Source organism: Rhinoderma darwinii, chromosome 3, assembly GCF_050947455.1.
Source record: "Rhinoderma darwinii isolate aRhiDar2 chromosome 3, aRhiDar2.hap1, whole genome shotgun sequence".
Classification (NCBI taxonomy): domain Eukaryota; kingdom Metazoa; phylum Chordata; class Amphibia; order Anura; family Rhinodermatidae; genus Rhinoderma; species Rhinoderma darwinii.
The window spans coordinates 304,545,932-304,561,046 of NC_134689.1; the positions used below are offsets into that span (position 1 = coordinate 304,545,932).

At 42.2% G+C, this 15,115-nt stretch overlaps 1 protein-coding gene across 2 annotated transcripts in view; it reads right to left on the bottom strand.

The window, feature by feature from the left end:
- The window catches only part of RHCG (Rh family C glycoprotein), a 138,028-nt gene that overhangs the window by 66,576 nt on the left and 56,337 nt on the right, over positions 1-15,115 (bottom strand). For both annotated transcript variants that reach the window (XM_075855271.1, XM_075855272.1), the window contains exon 2: positions 1,269-1,455. In XM_075855271.1, the coding sequence (XP_075711386.1) occupies positions 1,269-1,455 (187 nt within the window). The remainder of the gene's footprint in view (positions 1-1,268; positions 1,456-15,115) is intronic.

Consider the following 15,115-nt stretch of genomic DNA (forward strand, 5'->3'; position numbering starts at 1 on the left):
ATAGGTGCTGTGAAAAAACTGTGCGGTCAAAATGATAACAAAAACCATAAATGAATTCCTTGAGGGGTGTAATTTCCAAAATGGGGTCACTTCTGGTGGGTTTCCATTGTTTTGATACCTCAACGCCTCTTCAAACCTGGCATGCTGCCTAAAATATATTCTAATAAAAAAGAGGCCTCAAAATGCACTAGGTGCTTCTTTGCTTCTAGGGCTTGTGTTTTAGTCCACGAGCGCACTAGAGACACATGTGGGACATTTCTAAAAACTGCAGAATCTGGACAATACATATTTAGTAGTGTTTCTCTGGTAAAACCTTCTCTGTTACTAAAAAAAAATTGAATAAAATTGAAATTCAGCAGAAAAAATGAAATTTGCAAATTTCATTTCCACTTTGCTTTAATTCCTGTGAAATGCCTGAAGGGTTAAAAAACTTTCTATATGCTGTTTTGAATACTTTGAGGGGTCTAGTTTTTAAAATGGGGTGTTTTATGGGGGTTTCTAATACATAGGCCCCTCAAATCCACTTCAGAACTGAACTGGCACCTTCAAAAAAAGGCTTTTGAAATTTTCTTAAGAATATGAGAAATTGCTGTTTATGTTCTAAACCTTGTAACGTCCAAGAAAAATAAAATAATGTTCAAAAAACGATGCCAATCTAAAGTAGACATATGGGAAATGTGAACTAGTAACTATTTTGGGTGGTATAACCGTCTGTTTTTCAAGCAGATGCATTTAAATTCTGAAAAATGCTATTTTTTGTAAATTTTCTCTAAATTTTGCAATTTTTCACAAATAAAGACTGAATATATCGACCAAATTTTACCACGAACATGAAGCCCAAAGTGTCACGAGAAAACAATCTCAGAATCGCTTGGATAGGTTTAAGCATTCCGACGTTATTACCACATAAAGTGAAATATGTCAGATTTGAAAAATGGGCTCTGAGCCTTAAGGCCCAAACTAGGCTGCGTCCTTAAGGGGTTAATATGCCCTATGAGAGTCATGTAAATCTGGTTGAAAAGAGTCCCCCCCCCCCCCAACAGGGGGCTGGTTTCCTAGCATCTGCTATGACTGCTATTCTATGCTATGACCAACCTATCTAATCATAGAGACAAGGCTAAACCTAGAATCTATTCTGAGAGGTAATAAATGATGAAGTTGATGGACAAAAAGAGAAGTGTCAACAATGCTAAACTATGTCTGTGGATAGATAGAACAGAATTAATGTCAATATAGTAAGAGAAGAAGAGACCCTCAGGCCTGGTCACCTTGTTACACTGATATGAATCTTGCCACCTTCAAATGTGTGGAGCCATCCCTGCATAAGAAGAGCCCATTGTATTCCAAATGCCGCCAGCAAGAAGTTGAAGGCAACACTGCCAAAGCCATATTTCTTCAGGAAAGTCATAAGGAAGCCAAAGCCAACGAAGATCATGACATGAACATCTTGGAAACCTACAAATAAAGAACAATATATTTTTTTTTTTATCATTTTACATATTGGTAGACAAAGGATATTGGTAGACATGCAAGAAATTCAGATATGGGAGAGAAAAAGCACTATGTCATATTTACGTAATGGCTGCAAATGTGGTATACAGTACTAAACAATATGGATTTACAACTTCTTGCTTTCTTCATGTAACAATTCAATCAGGTCACACATTTTAATGTCATTGTATAAAGCATGCCAAAGAGATCCACTAAGTCATGGAGCCCACACAAGAAACTTTAGTCACAAGTAAAATTCTGGATAGGCTTACTTCTCTTTGATGTTACTAGCACTTGATGACTAAAAATCTACTCTTAAAGGGAACCTGACTCCAGCATTTCACCTATTGAACGTTACTTCTCCCTCACTGGCCGCTGCTATAAAAAGTTCATTGCCATTATCCCCTCTCCTAAACTCCTCCTCCGACTGTAAATAACGGTCTGCAAACATTTTGCGCCTTTTATCGTAATAATCTGGTGTCCTGTTGTATGAACATACCAGAATAGGACATCAATGCGCAACCTCAGGATTTTGTGTGGCGAGAAGCTGTCAATCAAAAGTAAGGAGGGGGGGTAAACTCGGAAAGACTTGAGGAATGGAGATATGACTCTTTTAAAACGAAGATTTGACTCTTTTCAAACGAAGATCTGACTCTTTTCTGCTCATTAGCATACGGTGTGGGAACACTAAAAAACTGAATACTAAAGCTACAGAGCCGACTAAGAAGACAATTATAGGTTATATAGTAATGATTTTTCACCCACTACCACCAGGTATTGCTGGTTTAAGGGCATGACCACACGTGGCGGATTTCCTCCGCAACTGTCCGCATCAATGCCGCACAGAATCTGCGTTGCAGATTCTGCTGCGGATCTGCACAAAATGTGCAGTACATTGATGCGGACTAGCTGCTGCGGACTGCGGGAAAAGTGCTTCCCTTCTCCCTATCAGTGCAGGATAGAGAGAAGGGACAGCACTTTCCCTTGTGAAAGTCAAAGAAATTCATACTTACCGCCCGTTGTCTTGGTGACGCGTCCCTCCTTCGGCATCCAGCCCGACCTCCCTGGATGACGCGGCAGTCCATGTGACCGCTGCAGCCTGTTATTAGCCTGTGATTGGCTGCAGCCGTCACTTAGACTGAAACGTCATCCTGGGAGGCCGGGCTGGAGACAGAAGCAGGGAGTTCTCGGTAAGTAGGAACTTCTATTTTTTTTACAGATAGCTGTATATTGGGATCGGTAGTCACTGTCCCGGGTGCAGAAACAGTTACTGCCGATCGCTTAACTCTTTCAGCACCCTGGACAGTGACTATTTACTGACGTCTCCTAGCAACGCTCCCGTAATTACGGGAGCCCCATTGACTTCCTCAGTCTGGCTGTAGACCTAGAAATACATAGGTCCAGCCAGAATGAAGAAATGTCAAGTTAAAAAAGCAAGACGCATCCGCAGCACACATAACATGTGCATGACAGCTGCGGACTTCATTGCGGAAATTAGAATCTCCATTGAAGTCAATGGAGAAATTCCGCGATGAGTCCGCCACTGCTCCGCAACAGACAGAGCATGCTGCGGACACCAAATTCTGCTCCGCAGCCTATGCTCCGCAGCGGAATTTTACGCCTCGTCTAAACGAACACTGATAAATTAAAGTGTAAGTCAATGGACAAACGGCTCCGCTGCGGATTAACGCTGCGGAGTGTCCGCAGCGGAATTTAAGTGAAATTCCGCCACGTGTGAACCCAGCCTAATAGTTGAAATGCTGGTGACAGGTTCCCTTTAAGGAAAAAAAAATCACTTGAAAGTTATAGGAATTGCTTACTGAATACTTAAAGGGTTTGTATGAGATTAAAAACACATGGCTGCTTCCTTCCAGAAAGAAATAACTGCAATACCACGGGAACAAAAGTCATATTTAAAACAAACCTCTTTAAATTATTGAAATTCAGTTGTTCACCGAAAACTAAATATAGGTGGTTATTATGATTTACTCTTGTAGTTGAGAAGTTAATTTGCATTAATACACACTAGAAGTATGGATAGTATTTGGACAGTGACACAATTTTCCAAATTTAGCATCTGTACACCAGCACAATGGATTTTAAACAAACCATTGAAGATGTGATAAGGTGTAGACTTTCAGCTTTAATTCAAACAAAAATATTGTATTAACCCCTTCAGGACCCAGCCTGTTTTGGCCTTGTGGACACAAATGATTTTTTTCAAATCTGACGTGTCACTTTATGTGGTAATAACTCCGGAATGCTTTTACCTATCCAAGCGATTCTGAGATTGTTTTATCGTGACATATTGTACTTTATGTTAGGGAAAAAATTTGGTCGATAAATTCAATATTTGTTTGTGAAAAACTTCAAAGATTAGCAAAAATTAGCATTTTTCTAAATTTAAATGTATCTGCTTGTAAAACAGATAGTAATACCACACAAAATAGTTACTAGTTAAAATCCCCCATATGTCTACTTTATGTTTGCATTGTTTTTTTTCACGTCCTTTTATTTTTCCGGGACGTTACAAGGCTTAGAACTTTAGCAGCAATTTCTCATATTTTCATGAAAGTTTCAAAAGGCTATTTTTTCAGGGACCAGTTCAGTTAGAAGTTAGAGTAGAGGTGAAATTTACAAATTTCATTTGTTTTGCCAAAATTTATTTGTAATAAAAAAAATTCTGTAACACAGAAGTTTTTACCAGAGAAACGCAACTCAGTATTTATTGCCCAGATTCTGCTGTTTTTCGAAATATCCAACATGTGGCCCTAGTGTTTTAATGGACTGAAGCACCGGCCTCAGAAGCAAAGGAGCACCTAGTGGATTTTGGGGCCTCCTTTTTTTTGGAATATATTTTAGGCACCATGTCAGGTTTGAAGAGGTCTTGTGGTACCTAAACAGTCGAAACCCCCCAAAAGTGACACATTTTGGAAACTACACCCCTCAAGGCATTTTTCTAGGGGTTTAGTTAGCATTTTGATCCCACAGTTTTTTGGCAGAATTTAATGGAATTAGTCTGTGAAGATGAAAATCACCTTTTTTTCTGTGGAAACATAGAATTTTTTACTTTTTACAAGGAATAAAGGATAAAAAGCACCCCAACATTTGTAAAGCAATTTTTTCCCGATTATGGCAATACCCCATATGTGGTAATAAACTGCTGTTTGGTCCCACTGCAGGGCTCAGAAGGGTAGGAGCGCCTTTTGGATTTTGGAGCGCAGATTTTGCTGGATTGGTTTTCATAGCCATGTCGGGTTTGCAACGCCCCGGAGGGACCAAAACAGTAGAACCCCCCAAAAAGTGACCCTATTTTGGAAACTACACCCCTCAAGGAATTTTTCTAGGGGTATAGTGAGCATTTTGAGCACACAGGTGGTAGAATTTTGTGGAATTTAGTGGAATTAGGCCGTGAAAATGAATATCAACATTTTTGTCCACTAAAATGTTGAGTTTTTAATTTTCACAAGGGATAAAAGAGGAAAAGCACCCCAGCATTTGTAAAGCAATTTCTCCAGATTTCGGCAATACCCCATATGTGGCCATAAATGTTGTTTTATTAGAAATTTATTAACCCTTTCAGGACTGATCCTTTTTTGTTTTTTCATTTTCGTTTTTTCGCCCACCTTCCAAGAGCCAACATCTTTTTTTATTTTTCTGTCAATAGAGCGGTGTGAGGGCTTATTTTTTGTGAAAAGAGTTGTAGTTTCTATTAACACCATTTAAAGTACCATAAAATGTACTGGGAAACTGAAAAAAAATAATTTGCGGGCTGAAATTGGAAAAAACTGTGATTCCTCCATTGTTTTTGGGGTTGTGTTTTTAAGTCTTTCACAGTGCGGTAAAAATGACAACTTTAGTTTTATTCTGCGTCTCAATGCGATTACGGTGATACCAAATTTATATAGTTTTTTTTATATTTTACTACTTTTACAAAGAAAAGACTATTTGTTAAAAAAATAAATTGTTTTGTATCATCACATTCTGACATCCAGAACTTTTTTATTTTTTGGCGATTGAGCGCTGTGGGGGCTTATTTTTGGCGGAGGAGCTGTAACTTTTATAGGTACCATTTTATGGTACATACATCTTCCTGATCACTTTTTATGACATCTTTTTTAGAGCTGAGGTGACCAAAAAGCTGCGATTTTGGCGTTTTAAATTCCTTATTTCTTACAGCGTTCACCGTGCACAATAAATTACATTTTACTTTATTCTGCGGGTCGGTACGATTACAGCGATACCATATGTATATAGGTTTTTTTAAGTTTTGCAGCGTTTGCACAATAAAATGACACTTTTATAGAACATTTTTATTAACTTTTTTTTTACTTTTTACACTTTCTGTTTTTTGACCTGCCAGAGGCTGGTCCTCATAGGCTTCCATACATGGCAGACCCGGAGGCCGTTGCCTGGCCTCCGGATGCCAGCAGAAGCATCAGCAACCCCCACAATTGCATGGGGGCTGCTGATGTGCTACAAACCCCCTAAATGTGGTGATCGCAATCGACAGCTGACCTCCCAGTTCCCAATGCACACCTTGTTGCCGACAGTGTGCATCGGGAACGACACAGTGACTTCCTGTCGCTCTTCCGTCCATGGCAGACACGGAGGCTATTGTTTGGCTTCCATTTGCCATGCTAACTATCAGCAAACCCCGCGATTTTGGGCCAGGGTCTGCCGATATGCTAGAAACCCCTAAAATTCGGCAATTGCAACCGATCGCCGAATTTAAGAGGTTCATTTGCCGAAATCAGCGGCAAAGGACCGCTGGCTGGCAAGAGTGGAGTGTCAGCTGTTGGCGACAGCTGATCTCCCAGTTCCCGGTGCACACTGTCGCCGACAGTGTGCATCGGAAACAACTCAGTAACTATACGTCCTCATGCGGGAAGTAACCTCCCGCAACGACGTATAGTTACTTACTCGTGCGGGTAGGGGTTAACAGTTTAGGAATTACAGCCATTGTTTACATAGTTGATAAGGTTGAAAAAGACACAGGTCCATCTAGTCCAGGGGTCTCAAGCACGCGGCCCGCAGGCCACATGCGGCCCCTGGGGCTGTCATCTACAGCCCGCGGGACACAGAGCCGCTAGTATCGGCTCTGCTCCGAGACTCTGGAATTCCCTGACATCGCTGTCCACATATGAACAGCGATGTCTCGGGCTTCCCCAGAGCCAGAGTCCCGGGCAGAGCGCTAGTATCAGCTCTGCTCCGAGACTCTGTGGAATTCCCTGACATCGCTGTCAACATATGGACAGTGTGTCAGGGTCTTCCCCAGAGAGGAGTCCCGGGCAGAGCGCTAGTATCCCTATATGGACAGAGGCCCGGAGCAGAGCCGATACTAGCGCTCTGCCCGGGACTCCGCTCTGGGGAAGACCCTGACACACTGTCCATATATGGGCAGCGATGTCAGGGAATTCCACAGTGTATTAGGGTCTTCCCACAGAGCGGAGTCCCGGGCAGAGCGCTAGTATCGGCTCTGCTCCAGGACTCTGTGGAATTCCCTGACATTGCTGTCCATGTTTGGACACACGATGTCTGGGGCTTCCCCAGAGCCGGAGTCCCGTGCAGAGCGCTAGTATAGGCTCTGCTCCGGGACTCTGTGGAATTCCCTGACATCGCTGTCCATATATGGACAGTGTGTTAGGGTCTTCCCCAGAGCGGAGTCCCGTGCAGAGCGATAGTATAGGCTCTCCTCTGGGACTCTGGGGAAGCCTCTGACATCGCTGTCCATACATCGACTATGATGTCAGGGGCCTCCCCAGAACAGGAGTCCCAGTGATGTCAGGAGCACAGCTGGAGTCCCAGGAAGAGCCTACTAGCGCTCTGCCCGGGACTCCAGCTCTGGGGTTGCCCCTGACATCTCTGTCCATATATGGACAGTGATGTCAGGAGCAGAGCTGGAATCCCAGGCAGAGTGCTAGAATCGGCTCTGCTCTGGGACTCCAGCTCTGGGCAAGCCCCTGACATCACTGTGGCAGCATCTGCGAAGAGCACTGTGGCAGCATCTGCGAAGGGCACTGTGGCAGCATCTGCGGAGGGCACTGTGGCAGCATCTACGGAGGGCACTGTGGCAGCATCTACGGAGGGCACAGTGGCAGCATCTATGGAGGGCACTGTGGCAGCTTCTACAGTGGGCACTGTGACAGCATCTACAGAGGGCACTGTGGCAGCATCTACAGAGGGCACTGCGGCAGTATGTACAGAGGGCACCGTGGCAGTATGTACAGAGGACACTGTGGCAGTATGTACAGAGGACACTGTGGCATTATCTAGGGGTGTGTGGCATTATCTACAGAGGGCACTGTGGGAGCATCTACAGAGGGCACTGTGGCATTATCTACAAGTGGGTGTGTGGCAGTATCTGCAGAGGACACTGGCATTATCTAGGGGTGTGTTGAATTATCTACAGAGGGCACTGTGACATTATCTACAGAGGGCACTGTGGCCTTAGCTACAGAGGGCACTGTGACCTTATCTAGGGGCGTGTTGCATTATCTACAGAGGACACTGTGGCAGCATCTACAGAGGGCACTGTGGCAGCATCTACAGAGGGCACTGTGGCAGCATCTACAGAGGGCACTGTGGCAGCATCTACAGAGGGCACAGCGGCAGCATCTACAGAGGGCACTGCGGCACTATCTAAAAAGGGACTGCCCAATCTTGACATGTGTGCTAACTGAGACGCCGGACTGCATTTAGCGACACTTAAACTAGAAAGCTGGATTGTTGAAATAAGCACGTGGAGAAATATCTCAAATTTTAAACCTAGCGGTATTATTATAGTAATGTAGTATTATTATTATATTAATATAGTGTTATAGTAGTTCAAATAACTAATTGATTAACAATAATTTTGTATTGTATGAAATGTGAAAGTAATGCATCCCGTCAACTTCACATTTTTCTATATGCGGCCCACTTACCCGACCGAGTTCAAGACCCCTGATCTAGTCCAACCTATAATCCTACCGTGTTAATCCAGAGGAAGGCAAAACCCCCATGAGGTTGATGCCAATTTCCTCATTAGGGGAAAATTCCTCCCTGACTCCAAATATGGCAATCAGAATAAATCCCTGGATCAAGTCCTATCTCTAGTCTAGTACCCATAACTTGTAATATTATATTTTTTAAGAAAGGCATCCAGGCCCTCCTTGAATTTGCTCAATTAACCAATAATCACGACATTCTTTGGCAGAGGGTTTCAAAGTCTCACTACTCTTACTGTAAAGAATGCCCTTCTATGATTATGGTGAGACCTTTTTTTCTCATGCGTAGAGGATGCCCCCTTGTCCTTGTTACAAGCCTAGGTGGTAAAATATCATTAGAAGGATCTCTGTGCTGTCCAATTATATATTTGTACATTGTAATTAGATCGCCCCTAAGCCATCTTTTTTTCTAAACTAAATAGCCCCAAGTTTGATAACCTTTTTTTGATACTACAATAAACCCATTCCCTTAATTACCTTGGTCACCCTTCTTTGCACCCGCTCTAATTCAGCCATGTCCTTATACACAGGTGCCCAAAATTGCACAAAATATTCCATATATGGTCTGACTAGTGATTTAAATAGAGGCAAAACTATATTCTTGTCATGAGCATCTATGCCTCTTTTGATGCATTCCATGATTTTATTTACCTTGGCAGCAGCTGCCTGGCACTGGTTGCTAAGAGTGAACAGCAACACAGATTCCCAGCCGGTCTCCCGAGCTGATTCTTGTGAGGCCTTAAGCTGTGTTATGTCTGTAATCTCATGAGGCTAAGCACATTTAGCTTACATATAACCCCTCCATTTTCACAGGTTCAAAAGTAATTGGACAATTGATTGATAAGCAATTTCATGGCCGGATGTGGCTTGTCCCCTCCAAAGTGATCCATGAGAATGGAGCGCTGGTGCGTATACTCTGTCTGCACTCCATTAATTTCTATGCGACTTTCAGGACTGCTGTCTCCAGCAGCTATATAGAAATTCATGGAGCACTTTTCGAGAATGAGCACCACAGCACAGTGTGATTGTGCAGTGAAAGAAGCTGGGCTGGAACAATGAGAAGTGTATGACGCTGATTGGTCACTGATTGGTCAGCGACATACACTCCTCTGTACAACGTCCAGTTGGTAAAAAGTAAAAACACGCCCAGTTGGTCATAAAGAAACGAATTAGCATAAATCTAAAATTGCTCATAACTTGCTAAAAAATTATCGTTTTTCAAAATAAAAACCACTGTTGTTATCTACATTACAGCGCCGATCAGATTATGTAGGAGATAGGGCACTTATAATCTGGTGACAGAGCCTCTTTAAGGCGGCTGCAGTAAAGGCAAAGCATTTCAAGGGAGGAAACTCAGCATGTGGTGATATCCATGGATTTCAGACTTCAGGCAGTCATTTACTGTAAAGAATTTGCATTCCATTTGTAAAAATAATCCTTATATTTATAATGATGTTAGTTTGTCCTATTACTTTTGAGCTTGTGAAAATGGAGGGACTATGTACAAAATGGCTGCAATTCCTAAATGTTTTTTTAAGCTCCTTTGTGTTAGTGCTTTTAACTTGGGAATGTGCTTACAGTTGTAATGTACATACAGTTTCAAAATTGGCCCCGTCTCCCAAAGCTGCCATGGGGCACATGACTGGTGACATCACACTCTGCCCACTGTGGTCCCTGCTGTTCTCTCGTTTGTCTGCTTATCAAACGACAGAACAGCAGGGACCGTGCATGCGCATTCCTGGCTGTATAACAGAACAGCCCATACACGACACATCACTAGTGATGTGTCGTATACCAGGAAGAAAATTTGATAATTTGACAGCATAATAGGTATACGGCTGATAAACACAGCGGGCAGAGAGTGACGTCACCAGTCATGTGCCCCATGGCAGCATCGGGAAACGGGGCCAATTTTGAAGCCAATTACAAATGTAAGCACATTCCCAAGTTAAAAGCACTAACACATAAAAGTTTTAACTCGGAAAAACCCTTTTAAAGCTGAAAGTCTACACTTCAATCACATCTTTATTGCTTTGTTTCAAATCCTTTGTGGTGGTGTTCAGAAACTAAATCATGCAAATTGTGTCACTGTCCAAATACTTCTGGACCTGACTGCATGTTATATTACAGTTTACTGAAGAGGTTTCCTTATTATGATCCCACAAATCTAGAAAATCAAGAATCCAGAAAGTGTCCTCAGAATGCCAAATTATTAAATTTAAATCTGAGATTTCTATAATAAATATCCCAATACTGGGTCAGATATACAAATTGTGCATGTGAACCTGTGTACATGCAAAATGGCCAAAATGGATTGTTATGTAAACTTTGTACAACTGTATGACATACGGGAAATTTACAATCTACTCAAGCTACATGTAACCCCCAAGGTTAACTGAAGGGGACAATGCAACTTAATGCTTTCTCACTCTTATTTCTGATAATAATCAAGCATATTTGGGTTAAGAACAACATAAGTAGTTAGATATTAAATCATTAAACCCAATTCAATTACACCTATGACCCTGTACACAGAGTAACCGGTCAGTCACAGTTAAAAAGTGGCACAAAAGTCGAATTAATGAAAAAAGGAATAAAATCCAAGGTAAAAGGTAAAAAAAATAATAATGCTTCTACATCATGTGTTACGTGAATTATTTATCATAATTATTAATTGTTAAAATCAATTACATTAATGGATCAGTGGGAGAGCCAAAGCGATTCTAAGTAGCACTGACTTGAATAAGGGGAAAAACATCCACTGCCGGACAATCTCTATACTTTTAGGTAGTTAAAGTGGCTGTAGGAATCCAATAGCTGGGACCCCATGATCTCAAGAAAAGACTGTTTTTGATCCTAACCTAGTACTTGGTATCAAGAGGAAGGTAGCCACATGTACAGTCACTGCCCTAATGACTTAAATGGATAAAAGCTACAGAAATCTACTAGCGCTATCGGTTGTAAGTTTTCTTAGTTTCCAATAATTTTTTTTTCCTACCATCAAATTTCATAGCATATTATGTCCCCAATTTCTGATTGGTGTGGGCCTAACATCTGGGACCCCCACAGATTCTTAGAACAAAGGGGCAATGGTGTTTATTAAAGTTCTGGGTGAAGTCCAGCAGCGCCTTTTGGATTTATTCTAAAGTCAGAGGGAGTGAGGGGGTCAGTGATGTAAGGAGCATCCCCAGAGACGGAGTCCTGGTGCAAAGCTGCTTGTAGCGCTCTGCCAGGGAATCCTTCTCTTCCTCTGACATCACTGTCCAGTGATGTCAGGGGCTTCCTCAGATACGGAGTCCCGGAGCAGAGCCGCTAGCGCTCTGCCTGGGACTCCCTCTGACATCAATGTCCATATATGGACAGTGATGTCAGGGACTTCCCCAGAGACGGAGTCCCGGAGCAGAGTCGCTAGCGCTCTGCCTGGGGCTCCTTCTCTCCTCCCGACATCACTGCCCATGTATGCCATGACAATGGCAGCGACAGCACCCGGTGGCCGAGTGGGACCCCCCAAGGGTAGTGGGCCCCGACACTTACCTGCGTTCGCCGGTTGCTGACGCCGGGCCCTGCCTTATGGATTAAATCCTTGATCTAAGACGATTGGTATATGTGGCTTAGTGTATAAGGGGCATAATGTTATTTAATTTATGTTCAATAATAAATAAATCTGTGGCAAATTTTACTCCAAAAAAGACTTGGTGTTAAGACATTATTGTATATAGTGTGATATTCTTCATATGTTAACCTGTAAGGACGGTTTTGCGTTGCTATTGCTCAATTCGACTATATGTATTATTTCTAATTGTTATTCCGATCTGGCTCATTCTTGTTAATGTACTGTGGTTGGTTTCAACTCCCTCACATATAATACTGAGAACGATGATGCACTTGGCACCACTCCATCTTGACAGATTAATGTGCTTTTCACATGTAAAAATAAAGAGGTCAGAACCAGTTTGTGACAAGTACATACTTATTCAAAGTAGCATTTGCCTTAAATGAATAAAAGTTCAGTATGTATGTACAATATATCATGTATTCAATAATTTGTTTATTGTTTCTTTCACAGAGGGTCTTATTCACCATTACTGGGGCTATTCTAAACTTTATATAAGCCCATAGTTTAATGCCATTTTAAAGAAGGGAACTGGGGCAATCCTATAATACAATACTAAAACAACCTGCAGTCTGTATTCTGCTGACTGGTCTGCAATGCAAAGTGTGGGATTCGTGAGACTATAATTGGAATACTCATGCAACCGTAGGGAGCATTGTAAGTATTAATATTATATTGTTTTTTTTAGGCAGTTCTGGAATCTATTATTTAAAATTGCTTCAAACTGGAGTTTTACTTTAAACACGTATTGAAGTAGTCATACTTGTATATTGATGGTTTATATATTTAGTGTAATTTTAAAATTATTATTTTCTATTCGAGAAACATTTTGAAAAATGTTAAGACTGTTTACAGCAGGTTATAAAATTGGTTGGTTATCTGGGTATATTACGATATTAGCATTTGTACAATGTATGTCAGTATTATTTGAGCATTGAATGGCTGTATATGTGGGCACTATACTCCTATTAGCCTGTTTTTTTTCTGAGATCTCCCCTTTCGGTTTATGTTCCTCAAAGAGAAATAATTTGGCTGGAGCCTCCAAAGACTTTTACTTAGGCCTGAATGTATGGTGACCTGATCTACACAGGGTGCAGGCTGTTTTTACATCTGCATCGGAGACTCCGTTAGGAGCCTCAGTTGCAGATTCCATCATTTTTCCCAGATAAAATAATGCAGCATGCAGTGCTATTTTATCCGGCAAAATGCTAAACACCATGATGGAAACCGGACGGAAAGCATTATAGTCATGGTTTCTGTCATGCGACGGATACGGTGCTTCTGGTATTTTCGTTGCTCTGCTCATATCACGCAACAGAACAACAGAAACAATGAACGCAGATGTGAACAGACCCTTATCTATATGGCAGGCTATCGTAAAGTTGAGCTGACATTGTAGTCATGCAGCTTAGACATATAGGGTATACTGTTGTGTAACGTAGACCTTGAAGTGTAGCTAAGCGTTTGACAAACTTCTGACATGTCATAGTGACATGTCAGAAGTTTGGATTGGTGGGGGTCCGAGCATGGAGACCCCCACCAATCGCTAGAACGAAGCAGCTGAAGCTCTCATGTGACCGCTCAGCCGCTTCGTGTCTGTTCGGCTTTTTCCGGAAATAAATGTATCGTGTACGGACTCAATAGAAAGTCTATGAGCCTGTACTCCGATACATCGGCTTTCCGGACCCCCACCAATCCAAACTTCTGACATGTCAGAAGTTTGTCAAACGTTTAGCTACACTTTAACACATCAGCTCTTATTGTAAGGTACGTGTCTTATTGTAAAGTATGTGTCTGACCCCTGCTAATCATATCCTTAGGCCATACATCCTCTTCTTGAATGCTTTGTGTAGCTGGTGAAACCAATCACTCTTCTTGTTGCATACACATTATAGGCTTTTGTTACCCACTAATCTCAGCTTTTAGTTAATGCTGCTGATATTAATACTTGTATTGTATACGCCTCAGGAAGTAAAATCCACTCAGCATATATCATGTGATAAGCCAGGTTACACTGCTGTTTTTTTGGGAGAAGATATTAATAAATGGTAAAAAAAAAAATGTCTGCTTACCTCCCTATCTGCTAGCTAAAAAAAATAAAGGGCTCAGTCAAGTCTGGCAGCCTGGTTGCTAGGGATTAACCCAGAGTCGTGGCTAGACATCCTTCACATGGGGCCAAGGGCCTTTTTAGACTGTCAGCCTGTACCTGCCAAATAGTCGGTCTCAGAAAAGTAGCAATTTTGCTGAGCTAATTGCAGGTTCTGGAATAGTATGTACACAGTCTGTGCTTTTCTGAAAATGCATTCGTGGACACAGCTATGGCTTTATTATAAATTATGAAAGGATGTGGCCTTTAAACAGCCGCGCCAACTGTCAAGCACCATATTTTACTTTCAGCTCCCAGTTGCCAAATACATACGGCTGCCAAAAATATCTACCCCCTCCTCCACCAGAAATTGTCAGAGCTACCAAGCAGGGGCAAACATACCACTGGTGCAACCTGTGTAGCTGCTCACGGGCCCAGTAGGTAAGGGGGCGCACTGTCATCTTAATCAACATTCTGTTAGACTGCATGTAAATGCCTGAGGTAATAGACTTCATGGTTAACAATAAGGGTATGTGCACACACACTAATTACGTCCGTAATTGACGGACGTATTTCGGCCGCAAGTACCGGACTGAACACAGTGCAGGGAGCCGGGCTCCTAGCATCATACTTATGTACGATGCTAGGAGACCCTGCCTCGCTGCAGGACAACTGTCCCGTACTGAAAACATGATTACAGTACGGGACAGTTGTCCTGCAGCGAGGCAGGGACTCCTAGCATCGTACATAAGTATGATGCTAGGAGCCCGGCTCCCTGCACTGTGTTCGGTCCGGTACTTGCGGCCGAAATACGTCCGGCAATTACGGACGTAATTAGTGTGTGTGCACATACCCTAAGGGTATGTTCACACGTAAACTCAAAAACGTCTCAAAATACGGAGCTGTTTTCAAGAGAAAACAGCTCCTGATTTTCAG